The sequence below is a fragment of the Octopus bimaculoides genome, chromosome 28, assembly GCF_046866305.1.
Source record: "Octopus bimaculoides isolate indiv1 chromosome 28, ASM4686630v1, whole genome shotgun sequence".
Classification (NCBI taxonomy): domain Eukaryota; kingdom Metazoa; phylum Mollusca; class Cephalopoda; order Octopoda; family Octopodidae; genus Octopus; species Octopus bimaculoides.
In genome coordinates this window covers 3,102,691-3,117,535 of record NC_142955.1, presented here as the reverse complement: position 1 = coordinate 3,117,535, position 14,845 = coordinate 3,102,691, and the positions used below count along the sequence as shown (strand labels likewise).

Genomic DNA, 14,845 nt, shown 5'->3' with positions numbered 1-14,845 from the left:
TATGCAAAACTACGTCAAAAGTATTGAATGGATCTTTAAGAAATTTGGAAATTATATTCTATGCATAATGGCCATAACCCCCATGAAAATTCATATATTTTTGATGTTGATGAAATTTTAACCATACAGATTACACACAAATAAAGTAATATTTCTAAAAATTTTTCTTCTTAGAAGTTACAAAGACCCCTTCATGGGGACTTCACACCCACAATTTAGTCATTTTTCCTAAGCAAAGACGAATACAGTTGTACCATTGGTAGCTATAGGGTCACCCGAACATAACAGATGAGCATTATTTGTAATTCAACGGTACAACAGTGTAAGACTATCCTTTCAGATATACTTACATTGTGATTTCTGCAATGTGGTGCATAAATTGTCAAGTAAATGAGACTCATCTTTGCCTCCACTGATTCACTTGCAAAGCGATGAGTAAAATTATTTCGTTGCAGACCTCCTTTGAGTCTTTTTATTACCACTGTGACACATATAGTCCCCAGTTGGTAACATTGATTTCAAGGCCTTCCCAGATGAGTGACTGGTTGTTCGAAGACATTTATTGATTGTAAATATTTTCTGCCCAGTTACCTATCGGTAGAGTGGTCATTTGCAAACTCCAGAGGCGACCACTTTCATTTCCCTTTACTCCAAACGTCACACATTGTTGTTTGTATTGAGTCATGGCCTTCCAATTGCTATAGATCCATAATGCATCTTAAAGCTGTACCTGTCACCTGTATGGTGAGGAATCCTACATTGGGGAATGGTAACGACTAGGCTTAGGTAGCTGACTGATTATCGTGATCATTCGTCTTCTGCTTTCCTGTAGCTTTGCTCTCTTTTACAAACCCAGTGAACATACATATATTTCCTATTTTAAAGAAATTCAAACAATACATATTACACACAAGTTAAAAAGATTCCCAACAATTAAACTTCTCTGGTTGACATTAATACACCCATCACCAATAGGGGCCTTAACTCCCACAATTTTCAGCTCCATGAGCTCCATTTTTCAGGAGCAAAATTCTTTTAAGGTCCATGTAGTGTCTTAGGCCCAAAAAATTTTTAACTTCCTGCATAGTTCGAGCCCACAGCAATATCTTATCTCCTCCACTATTTCAGTATTATGTGTCAAAAATGAAACAATAACATCACTCTACTGTAATGTCAGATACTTTCACTCTAACACTGAAACTATTCCACTATTTCAGTATTACCTGTCAAAAGTGAAACAATAACATGTCGCTACTGTAATTTCAAATATTTTCACTTTAATATTTTCAATTTCATACTGAAACTATTAAAGTGAGACTATACTCTCACATATATACAGGCATACTATAAGACCCAAGTAAAAACATTCCAAACAATTCAACTTCTCTGGTTGACGTTAACACCCCCACCCCCAATAGGGGCCTTCATTCCCACATTTTAGAGCTCCATGAGCTCCATTTTGCAGGAGCAAAATCTTTTTCACAGGTTCCAGAAGACTGAAATTTTGGAATATGCGCATAAAGATCAATAGTATGGGATACATGTCTCATGATTAGAATTTTTTTAGGGTGTGTAAAGAGGGAAAGAACCCTCATGTGCAATTTTGATGAAATTCGAATCATATGTATTCCAGTTCCTTACAGAAAATATAACAGAAAAGTCTCATTTTTCAATTGCATGTAACACGGGCAACGCCGGGTATCTCTGCTAGTATAAAATAAAAATGGATGGTACAATGAAATAAAGTATTGAATGTCTTATTGAATATATGGAATATGTCTTATTGAATAGATGAAATATTGAGTGTTCAATATATATATGAGTGGATTTGGTAGTTTGGTAGACGGAAACTGAAAAGAAGCCCGCCGTATATATATATAAATTTAAGATACGAAGAGAAAGTGAGAGGGGCAAATTACTACATGTCTGATTGTATAGTGTCTTCTACTCTCGCCTCGGGCCGAACAAAGCCTTCTGAGTGGATTTGGTAGACGGAAACTGAAAAGAAGCCCGTCGTATATATATACATATATATATATATATATATATATATATATATATATATATATATATATATATATATATATATACAGAGAGAGAGAGAGGAAGGAAGAGAGAGAGATGTATATGTATACATATACATGTATATGTATATGTATAGATATATATATAGATATAGATCTATATGCATACATGTATATGTATACATGTGTGTAGATGTATATATATAGGTGTACATCTAATATGTACACATATATAAATGCATAGATATCTATACATATATACACCCATACACACACACATATATATGCACACAAACACACACATTAGTCATTTGTTTTCTTATGCAAAACTACGTCAAAAGTATTGAATGGATCTTTAAGAAATTTGGAAATTATATTCTATGCATAATGGCCATAACCCCCATGAAAATTCATATATTTTTGATGTTGATGAAATTTTAACCATACAGATTACACACAAATAAAGTAATATTTCTAAAAATTTTTCTTCTTAGAAGTTACAAAGACCCCTTCATGGGGACTTCACACCCACAATTTAGTCATTTTTCCTAAGCAAAGACGAATACAGTTGTACCATTGGTAGCTATAGGGTCACCCGAACATAACAGATGAGCATTATTTGTAATTCAACGGTACAACAGTGTAAGACTATCCTTTCAGATATACTTACATTGTGATTTCTGCAATGTGGTGCATAAATTGTCAAGTAAATGAGACTCATCTTTGCCTCCACTGATTCACTTGCAAAGCGATGAGTAAAATTATTTCGTTGCAGACCTCCTTTGAGTCTTTTTATTACCACTGTGACACATATAGTCCCCAGTTGGTAACATTGATTTCAAGGCCTTCCCAGATGAGTGACTGGTTGTTCGAAGACATTTATTGATTGTAAATATTTTCTGCCCAGTTACCTATCGGTAGAGTGGTCATTTGCAAACTCCAGAGGCGACCACTTTCATTTCCCTTTACTCCAAACGTCACACATTGTTGTTTGTATTGAGTCATGGCCTTCCAATTGCTATAGATCCATAATGCATCTTAAAGCTGTACCTGTCACCTGTATGGTGAGGAATCCTACATTGGGGAATGGTAACGACTAGGCTTAGGTAGCTGACTGATTATCGTGATCATTCGTCTTCTGCTTTCCTGTAGCTTTGCTCTCTTTTACAAACCCAGTGAACATACATATATTTCCTATTTTAAAGAAATTCAAACAATACATATTACACACAAGTTAAAAAGATTCCCAACAATTAAACTTCTCTGGTTGACATTAATACACCCATCACCAATAGGGGCCTTAACTCCCACAATTTTCAGCTCCATGAGCTCCATTTTTCAGGAGCAAAATTCTTTTAAGGTCCATGTAGTGTCTTAGGCCCAAAAAATTTTTAACTTCCTGCATAGTTCGAGCCCACAGCAATATCTTATCTCCTCCACTATTTCAGTATTATGTGTCAAAAATGAAACAATAACATCACTCTACTGTAATGTCAGATACTTTCACTCTAACACTGAAACTATTCCACTATTTCAGTATTACCTGTCAAAAGTGAAACAATAACATGTCGCTACTGTAATTTCAAATATTTTCACTTTAATATTTTCAATTTCATACTGAAACTATTAAAGTGAGACTATACTCTCACATATATACAGGCATACTATAAGACCCAAGTAAAAACATTCCAAACAATTCAACTTCTCTGGTTGACGTTAACACCCCCACCCCCAATAGGGGCCTTCATTCCCACATTTTAGAGCTCCATGAGCTCCATTTTGCAGGAGCAAAATCTTTTTCACAGGTTCCAGAAGACTGAAATTTTGGAATATGCGCATAAAGATCAATAGTATGGGATACATGTCTCATGATTAGAATTTTTTTAGGGTGTGTAAAGAGGGAAAGAACCCTCATGTGCAATTTTGATGAAATTCGAATCATATGTATTCCAGTTCCTTACAGAAAATATAACAGAAAAGTCTCATTTTTCAATTGCATGTAACACGGGCAACGCCGGGTATCTCTGCTAGTATAAAATAAAAATGGATGGTACAATGAAATAAAGTATTGAATGTCTTATTGAATATATGGAATATGTCTTATTGAATAGATGAAATATTGAGTGTTCAATATATATATGAGTGGATTTGGTAGTTTGGTAGACGGAAACTGAAAAGAAGCCCGCCGTATATATATATAAATTTAAGATACGAAGAGAAAGTGAGAGGGGCAAATTACTACATGTCTGATTGTATAGTGTCTTCTACTCTCGCCTCGGGCCGAACAAAGCCTTCTGAGTGGATTTGGTAGACGGAAACTGAAAAGAAGCCCGTCGTATATATATACATATATATATATATATATATATATATATATATATATATATATATATATATATACAGACACACACACCTTACGCTTACATTTCTTTAAACTTTATACACCTAACGTGCGGAACCACTTGATGATCGCAAGATCGGCTAGAAATAGCAGTGAAGACCATTGTAATCGTCCTGTACAACGACGAAAAACACATGAAGAAGTTGGTTAATGTCGTAGCGGCTTCTCTGCATATGGAAAAAAGAAAGCCACGAGGTCATAGTTGGAGCGCCTTGTTATTGCGTACCAAGGTCTGGTCGACTGAGGCTGACCCAGGGCTAAAGATACAACCCGTCCTGCCTCCCTCCCCTTTCCTCGTATCACTTACAGACGGTAACGATGCGCACGCGCGTACCGCCATTCCCTTCACGTTATGTTTATATCGTCGTCTCACACGAACATACACATACGCATACACATTGGCACACACACACAAGATTTCCTCCCCTTCTTTCATTCTGCCCTTGTATCACCCTCGCCCATACACGCAGATACGTAGATAGAGACCGATTCACACACAGAGACACACACAGATATACACATATCAGACTAACGCACATACACACGCATATACATACACATACACACGCATACATACACACAAAACACGAGACAAAGTCGTATCGTGAACTGCTTGCGTGCGCACGCACGCTCCCCCCTTCACTGTTTATATATCACTCTCTCTTTCTCTTTCTCTCTCTCTCTTTCACTCACAGGATACATAGAAAGACAAATATTTACACACATACACATCCGCACACTCACATACACAGTCGTAGACATACGCAAGCACGCACACATAGGGGCGCGCCCGATCCTCAAATCATATTTACACAGTTTCCTTCCCGCTTTCCTTATACCCCCCCCTCTCTTATATACCCATATACAGTTACATAGATAACACACACACACACAAATATATAAATACATACACACACGAACACAAAACAAAGTTTTACCGTTAACTTTCTTGTAGTACCCTCTGTTTCTCACACACACGCACCCATACACATCTATCTATCTATAAATAAATCTATCTATCTGTCTGTCTATCTGTCTATCTATCAATCTGTCTGTCTTCCTGTCTATCTATCTATCTATCTATCTGTCTGTCTTCCTGTCTATCTATATATCTGTTTGTCTATCTATCTATCTACCTATCTGTCTGTCTTCCTGTCTATCTATCTATCTGTCTTCCTGTCTATCTATCTATCTGTCTGTCTTCCTGTCTATCTATCTATCTGTCTCCCTGTCTATCTATCTATCTATCTGTCTGTCTTCCTGTCTATCTATCTATCTATCTGTCTCCCTGTCTATCTATCTATCTATCTATCTATCTATCTATCAATGTCTGATCTTTTGTGTATAAATGGTTATTCTGTGTCTATGTATAGACACGTACGTACATATGTATATATTTATTTGTTGATTCAACAGAAGCGATAAATTACAAGACTCAATAAATAATGTAGAGCATTCTTTTTCATTACAGCTCAAAGGTTCCGATTTTCAGGAAACTTCCTTCAGACTTTCATTTCGTATAAGAAAACCAGACTCGGTTTACCAACTGATGATTGGAAACGAGCAACTCGGAGTACGGAAATTCGGAGCCTTTCGATCATACATACATACATAAAATTGCTTATGTTCTGCTTGTTCATACGTAGATAAGTCCATACAACACAATAACACGCGTACACACATGTACTACGCAAAATTACGTGCGCGCCCGCACGCACACACACACACACACAAAAGAGAAGTCACACGTACACGACCAAACAGGGTTACTCCTCTCTTGTACAACTTACTCCACCTCCCCTCCTCTCATTCTATGTAATTTTCCCTCTCACCACTCCTCACTTTTCTACTTCTACTTCTTCTTTTCTCCTTTTCCTTTTTCCTTCATTCACTTCTCTATACTTTTTCTTACGCATTCTCCTTTCTTTTTTTCTCTCTCTCTCTCACTAATCTCTACATATCTCTTCCTCTCTTATTTCTCCTAACCTTCGCCCTATACCCTCTACTCCTCCTATTGTCTCACCCCCTCCCTCGGTCATTCACCCTTTTTATTTCACTCCCTCCTCCTTTATCTTCGTGTTTCGCTCGGACATTGGTCATTCACTCTTTTACTCTAACCTTCCTCCCCCTCTCTCACTGTAATCATTTTTCTCTTCCCCCTCCTATTCCTGGTTCTGTCCCTCTTTCTGTTTGTTCATTGTCCTCGACGTATCTTTCGTCATCTCAAAGAAACATTTGAAGGGCACCCCCCTCTCTTAACTACCTAATTCTTCGCCATCCCCTTAGTATCACTCCTCCTACCACCAACACTCTACAACACCCTCTTCACTATCAACTACTCCTACCACCGCGTCCATTTCCTCCTTACTCCTACTCCCACCATCAACCCTATCGCCAACAGCTAATTTATGCCCTGCCTCCCACTACGTCGTTATCTCTGCGCCCCCATCACCTCTTCTGCAGCCGACCACTAACTACCGCCGGTTCTATTAAATCACTATGCGCAACATATTACATACTACACGTTGTTTCTCCGACGCTATAGTAACCCACTAACCAGGCCTTGTAATCGCCAAATAATCACTTACCAAATGTTAGCAACCTAATAGGACGGACCCGGGCAGCTTTATAGAAATTCAATTGTATATTGGTACAGTTATCCGGTTCTATCAGTCCTCTTTTGACATCATAGAAGGGAGTACTATCGGCTTGGCTCAGATGCGGGAAGAAATTTCCAGTAGCTTTGAATTCATTGAACCAGACGACATTGGTAAAAAACAACTTTTCACACTGTATTCTCCCTCTCTCAACACACCCACCCATATATGATCTACACACTCGTTTATGATGTGTATATATCTATATATATATATTCGTCCCTCATTCCCACTCATCCAGTACAGATCCACATGCGTGTGTAGAAGACGTCAGTGAAAACCTGTTTCTCTTTCATATATATATATATACACACACATACACGATCAAAGACGAGTGTATATTCATCCCTATGTAACATCTCACCGTGTGTGTACATACATATGTAAACTTTCATTAAACAGATATCAGTAAGACCTATCCCCCCTCTCTCTCTTTATATATTTATATATACACACGCATGTGTAGGATACATTCGTCCTCTATAATTGAATTCACTATAATTAGCTAGTATATATATGTATATATATATATATATATATATATATATATATATATATATATATATATATACACACACACACGTATGTTAATTGATTTCATTAAAATAGACGATATCATTGCAACATTCTTTTCTTGTTATATATCTCCTACACATCTCTCCCTTTCTCTCATTCACACATCGTGTGTGTATATATATATATATAAGATGTAAAAATTTGTCACTCATGCTATATATATATATATATATATACGCATATAGACTACATATAGGTACTACTAAAGCAGCACAGACCCGAACGCGCAGTCGCGCGTCCGCGCTAGCTAGTCGTGAGTGGTCGATCCTAACCCTAACCCTAAACACGTATTCATTTGCACACGCGGGTGAGGGTTAGGATCGACCACTCAAGACTAGCTAGCCCGGACGCGCGACTGCGCGTTCGGGTCCGTGCTGCTTTAGTAGTACCCAACATATATATATATATAGTACATACACGCAAATATATACGTGTATATAGCACATACACGTGTATACATTGTTTTTCTCACGAGTGTATTTCAATTGATTTCACTAAAACCATTTTCGTGTGAACGTAGAATTCACAAGATCACAGTTTAAATGTTTTCGTTGAATATGTTTCTCTCTCTCCTCCCCCTCTCTTATATTTTCTTTCTCTCTTGTACCTTTCCTCCTCCTCTCTTACTCCTTCCCTCCCCCTCTATTGCTTTATTTCTCCTCCTCTCTCCCTATCTTCTTCCCATTCTTCCCTCCTACTCTCTCGCTTTTTTGCCCTCCTTCTCTATTTCTTTTCCCCTCATCTCTTTGTCAGATGCTGCGATCAAAGAGGTACAGAGTTCGATTTTCTGTAGCTGCTTGCTACCCCCCTTTTTCTGTCTTTTTTTCTCGATCTAAGCTGTTTCGAGATTTTTTTTTACTTCATTTTTAATATTATAGATATATATACACACCTGTGAATATTTGTATACATTTTATTGGAGCATCTGCTGCCCTTCTCGTTGCATATCCAGCCTCCCTCATTCATGTAATCTTACTCTCTACGTATGTATGTCTGAGTGTGTGTGTGTATACATATGTATATAGATTAACGTAAAGACTTCATGACAGAAGGCTGGATAGAGGGATTTCCGACAAGATAGGGACATATATATGGTCCAGATGGACTATATGTAATCTGAACCTTTCCCTACTTTTTTTTTTTTTTTTTTACGGAATCCTACGTTTTAGGCTATGGAGATTCCGATTCTGAAAAAAAATTTTCAAAAATCTCAATTTCAAAATTTCGACCCCCCCCCCCTCCGGTTTTTATATAGATCCACAGGGTAAACCTAACCCTGACCGTAACCCTAACCCTAACACTAGTTTTGTGAGATTTGGCTGTTATTTCTAGCATGTAAATAACCTGCTTGGGGGGGGGGGAATTGAAATTTTTCAAACAATTTTTTTTCAGAATCTGAATCTCCATAGCCTAAAACGTGGGATTCCGTAAAAAAATAATAATAAATAAGGGGAGGGGGAAAGGTTCAGATTACATATAGTCCGTCTCTACCATATATGTGTGTGTGGTGAAGGTAAAGAATACGCACACCATGTGTTTAAATAAGACAACACATCTTTAGTGATCAGCTTGAAATTTTTTCTGTAGCAACTCTGCTTTGAACGCGAGAGAGAGAGAGTTTAGGGGACAGACAAAAGAAGGGCACTGGACACAGGTATTGGGAGTTACATGTATGGATCAAAACAGTTTGATTCAAATTCCTCGTAGTTTTAAGTTTCAAAGCGTGTCTGTCTGTTCAATACAGCCACACACGTTTGGTTAGCCAAACAGACAAAATACGATTTGAAAAAATAAGTTTCTGATAAAAAAAATTGAAAAAAAAAAAACATATCAAAGTCAGAATTGTGGTTTTAGCATCTCATAATTCCTCATCAATTTTTTTTTTATGTTGGGGAATTTCCACAAAAGTTGTGAGAATTTGCTTTGCCTTCTACACATATTTAACCCCTCCCCTCTCCCGTAAATTCTAAAATTTCCACTCTTTCTCGAAATCATAGTTTTGAAATATGGACAGCTTAAATCTGCCAATTGTTTATTATTTCCAAACCAATTTCCAGAGGAAAAAGGTATGTGATTAAAGGGAGATTTAGCTGTTGTTTTTAGCGTATCCCATGACTGTCTGATACCTTCCTAGTTTCTTTGTCACTTTGGACATGTATTGATATCTTTCAATACATTTCTCCCCATAAACACATTTAATGGAATGGCGATGCGTCCAACGGTGATCCATTGCAGAGATTTAAGAAAAATACACTTTTAGTAATTTAAATTCTAACTCCTTCCCTGCACCAAGCAAGTGTGTGTGTGTGTGTGTGTAAGAAAAATCCTATTTACTAACAGAAAATATGCTATTAAAATAAATTGTCTTTTACATGCCTTCCCATCCACATGGTTCTCGGTTCAGTCCCACTGCGTGGCACCTTGGGCAAGTGTCTTCTACTATAGCCTCGGACCGACCAAAGCCTTGTGAGTGGATTTGGTAGACGGAAACTGAAAGAAGCCTGTCGTATATATGTATATATATAATACAAAGAATATATATGCATGTATACACATATATATGTACATACTTACATCTACATGTGTATATAGATGCATATCAGGGTACAAGGACGTTAGAACAATGGACTACAGACAACGGAACGAACACATAGGAAACAGATAGCCACTTGGAATAATTCCTTCGTCAGCTGCCTCTATTCTAACTAGACGTTTCGAAGATATATATATCATCATAATTTAAAGTCCGTGCTCACATGGCCGATTTGACCAGAACTGGAAAACCAGGGAGCTGCTCCAAACTCCAGTCTTATTTGGCATGGTTTCTACAGTTGGATGCCCTTCCTAATGCCAATCCCTTACAGAGTGTACTAAGTGCTTTTTGCGTCTCAGAGGGACCAGTTTTAACATTTCTGCTGTGGAGTACAGGTCTTTTTCAGCACAGCAAAGCGCTAGACATTTTGGTCCCTTTGTCATCTTGCTCGAAAGGTGCAGCGTTGTTCTTTCAGCACTTTATCCCATGTCTTCTTGGGTCCCCTACTTCCACGTATTCCATCATGGAACATGTGAGAGATAGCAGAGATGGGCACTTCTTTAAGGAGCAGTCCGTTTCCATTTGCATCACATGTTGGGATAAACTTTACTGTGGTGGTCACCCTGAGAGACACTCTCATATTGTCTTTAGGTGCAAAATCCCTGCTACCACCAGCCCAGGTGGTTTCAACTTTTCTTGGCCTTCTCAGTGATGGACACTCAACTGCTAGAGATAGCAGTGCTAGAACAGGTCAGGTTTGGTGATTAGTCAGTAAGCTTGATTTCTTTGAACCAGATAACTTTGCTAAAACCATGTTTTCTTACCATATTTCAACTGTAGTCTCTCTCTTTCTCCCCCTGCCTCTACTCTCCACTTAATTAAGAAGGGGGCGGTAGGAACAGTCTCCCCCAGGTGACACTTTTAAAGGGGCACTTTTGGGTGTTGTAGGTAATGTTTTTTTGGGGGGTGGGTGGCAAACATAAGGGCCACCGCTGGTGGCATACACTCCAGCTCAGTGTTTCCCAACCTTTTCTTCCGGTGCCCCCCCCCCACTTTTTAAAAAAATCTGTTGCCCATCAACATTTTTTTTTTTTTTTTTTCAATATAGAAACGCGATCTTCAATTCAATTAATTACCTGGCTGACGAATACCTCAACTCAATAATGAGCAGAGTTCACTACTGCTTTTATAAATGCTTGACACTGGACAATAGATATTGAAACAGAAACAAACGCTCAACAAGTGCAGATACCTCACTTGGTATTCTGATTTGTCGTAGCTACATCGATTTCCAGGAGGCACAATGGCCCAGTGGTTAGGGCAGCGGACTCGTGGTCATAGGATCGCAGTTTCGATTCCCAGACCGGGCGTTGTGAGTGTTTATTGAGCTCCACGAGGAGCTCAATAAAAGCTCCACGAGGCTCCGGCAGGGGATGGTGGCGAACCCTGCTGTACTCTTTCACCACAACTTTCTCTCGCTCTTTCTTCCTGTTTCTGTTGTGCCTGTAATTCAAAGGGTCAGCCTTGTCACACTCTGTGTCACGCTGAATATCCACGAGAACTACGTTAAGGGTACACGTGTCTGTGGAGTGCTCAGCCACATGCACGTTAATTTCATGAGCAGGCTGTTCCGTTGGTCGAATCAACTGGAACCCTCGACGTCGGAAGCGACAGAGTGCCAAGAACAAGAACATCGATTCCCATGGTTTAAGTATAAATATTGCATGGCGATTTTTTTTTTTTTTTTTTTTTTTTTTTTTTTCCATTTCAGTGTTTAAAGATAGGCTTAGGGGGTCGACAAGTATGCACTCAAGTCACTTGCAAAAATTTTCACAACCCGCACTAACGCATGCCCCACGTTGGGAAACACTCAAAACTTCTCTCGTATCTTGTTAAATTTATTCCAGTTACACTTGAAGCTTATGAAGTTTCCAACTTATTTTCAAAAAAAAAAAATGTAGCTTTAGGATTCTGATTACAAAAACCACATTCTTTTTTTTTTTCTTACCGCATAGAAAACAATTACATCATCACAGAAAACTTCTACAAGGATGTGACTTGAAAAAACTGAAAGCAAAATAAAATTTGAAATATTTTAAGTGGTTGGAAGAAATTAAACCAAATCCTTTCTCTTTATGGTTTCCCTCTCTCTCTCTCTCTCTCACTTTATCTCTCAGTCTCTTAGCATCTCTCTGTATAGTCACTCTCTACTTCCCCCCCCCCTCTTTCATCCTATATCACACTAGTCTCCCTCCCACTGTCACTCTTTACCTCGTTCATTTATGTTTCTCCTTTCCTTCCCCATCTTTCTCTCCTTCTCAATGTTCTTTTCTCTTTTACCCTCTTTCTCTCTACTTTTCCCTCTCTCACATTCTCTATGTCTCTCTCTACTCCCTCTCTTTCATTTTACACCTCTCTCTACTCTCTTCATCCTCCCTCTCTCTCTATCACCGCGGCAACATGGCCGATGCTGGTGGAACGTAAAAATCACCCTTTGAGCATTGGGCCCCATGGGGCAATGACAAATGACAGGGTCCTTTGGGTGAGATGTCATGCTTGAGAAGAAAACCCTTCAAACCAAACGAAATCCTAGTCATGGCAGATATTAGTATCGTACAACTGGCACAAGTGACAGTGGCACATGAAAGAACCCATTGCATTCTTGGAGTGGTTAGCCTTAGGAAGGGCATCTGCTGGGTGTGCAATGCCAATGTGCATGTATGACAGAGTATAAGTGTCTTGAGAGGCAAGCTGGGCGTAGGAGGCATCGGATGTGGTGTGCAAGAGAGACGACTGCGCTGGTATGGTCATGTCATGCATATAGACGAGGACAGCTATGTAAAACTGTGGAGGGAACCTGTGGTAGAGGTAGACCCAGGAAGATACGGGACACAGTGGTGACGCATAATCTTTGAACTTTGAGCCTCACAGAGGCAATGATTAGTGACGGAGACCTTTGGTGATATGCTAGGCTTGAGAAGAGCCATCAAGCCATGTCATGGCTGGTGTTGGTGTCATGTAACTGGGACCGATGTCAGTGGCGTGTAAAGAGCAATGTTCGAGCATTTGGCCTCACGGAGGCAAAGTGGCTGAGGTCCTTTGGAGAGTTGGGCCTCATGGAAGCAATGACTGAGACTTTGGCATTATGTTCTGCTAGAGAAGAAGACCCAGATGTCTTTTAGAAAGTTAAAGAAGTGATTATAAATTCTCAATCGCAGAATAATGCTAATAATATAGCCTGAACAGGATAAACTACCCCCGTTTTGCATGGAAAAGTGTAGGTGGCTAGCTGTGGACATATATATATATATACATACAGTTACTGTACACTAAAAATGTAGTCAACATTTTATTCTAATGAAATACATTCACATAGAAATATGCTTTTTTGCAAATGGTTTTATACAAGCAAATAGGATATTGTGTTCATGGTAGGTAAATAGTGTATGGGAATGTCAAACATCTCAAGTCATATACAATTTTATTATTGGAAAAATCTTTTTCTAATAATAATAATGATAATGTCTTTGACTTGTGATGTTTGCCTTGCCTTAATGTTTGTTGTCCTCTTTAACTAATATATATATAATATGTAGGGAGAGAGGACCAGCTGATGAGATGCCATGATGCTCAGTATAGAAAGTACTTAAGGGCACTCAAAGGATTTGAACTCTTACTCTAAGGCCTTTACCTAGGACTGAGTTGATGGGGGTAAAGAGCAGGTAAAAGAGGAATCCAGGTGAGCAGATATGGAGATAACGATGCAAATAAAATTGCTTGGGTTTGGATACACAGTGTATTCATTCGTGGAAATAGAGCAAAAGAAAGACTGCAAATATTCAGACGACGATGTAGATATGTGTATATATATATAGAAGTGATTTTAAATTCTCAATCGCAGAATAATGCTAATAATATAGCCTGAACAGAATAAACTACCCCTATTTTGCAGAGAAAAGTGTATATATATAAATATATATATATATATATATAAATATATATATATAAATATATATATATAAATATATATATAAATATATATATATAAATATATATATAAATATATATATATAAATATATAAATATATATATAAATATATAAATATATATATAAATATATAAATATATATATAAATATATATATATATATATATATATATATATATATAAATTATATATAAATATATATATATATAATATATATATATATATATATATAATATATATATATATATAAATATATATATATATAAATATATATATATATATAAATATATATATATATAAATATATATATATATAAATATATATATATATATAAATATATATATATATATAAATATATATATATATATAAATATATATATATATATAAATATATATATATATAAATATATATATATATATATAAATATATATATATATAAATATATATATATATATAAATATATATATATATATAAATATATATATATATATAAATATATATATATATATAAATATATATATATATATAAATATATATATATATATATATATATATATATATATAAATATATATATATATATATAAATATATATTTATATATATATATATATATATAATATATATAAATATATATATATATTAATATTATATATATATTTATATATA

At 36.8% G+C, this 14,845-nt stretch overlaps 1 protein-coding gene across 1 annotated transcript in view; it reads left to right on the top strand.

The window, feature by feature from the left end:
* The first annotated feature begins 6,924 nt into the window (after positions 1-6,924).
* Positions 6,925-14,845, top strand: part of LOC106872542 (WD repeat and SOCS box-containing protein 1) — a 21,372-nt gene continuing 13,451 nt past the window's right edge. Inside the window, exon 1 of the mRNA XM_089344746.1 lies at positions 6,925-7,195. Coding sequence (XP_089200872.1) covers positions 7,144-7,195 — 52 coding nt within the window. The 5' untranslated portion in view covers positions 6,925-7,143. The remainder of the gene's footprint in view (positions 7,196-14,845) is intronic.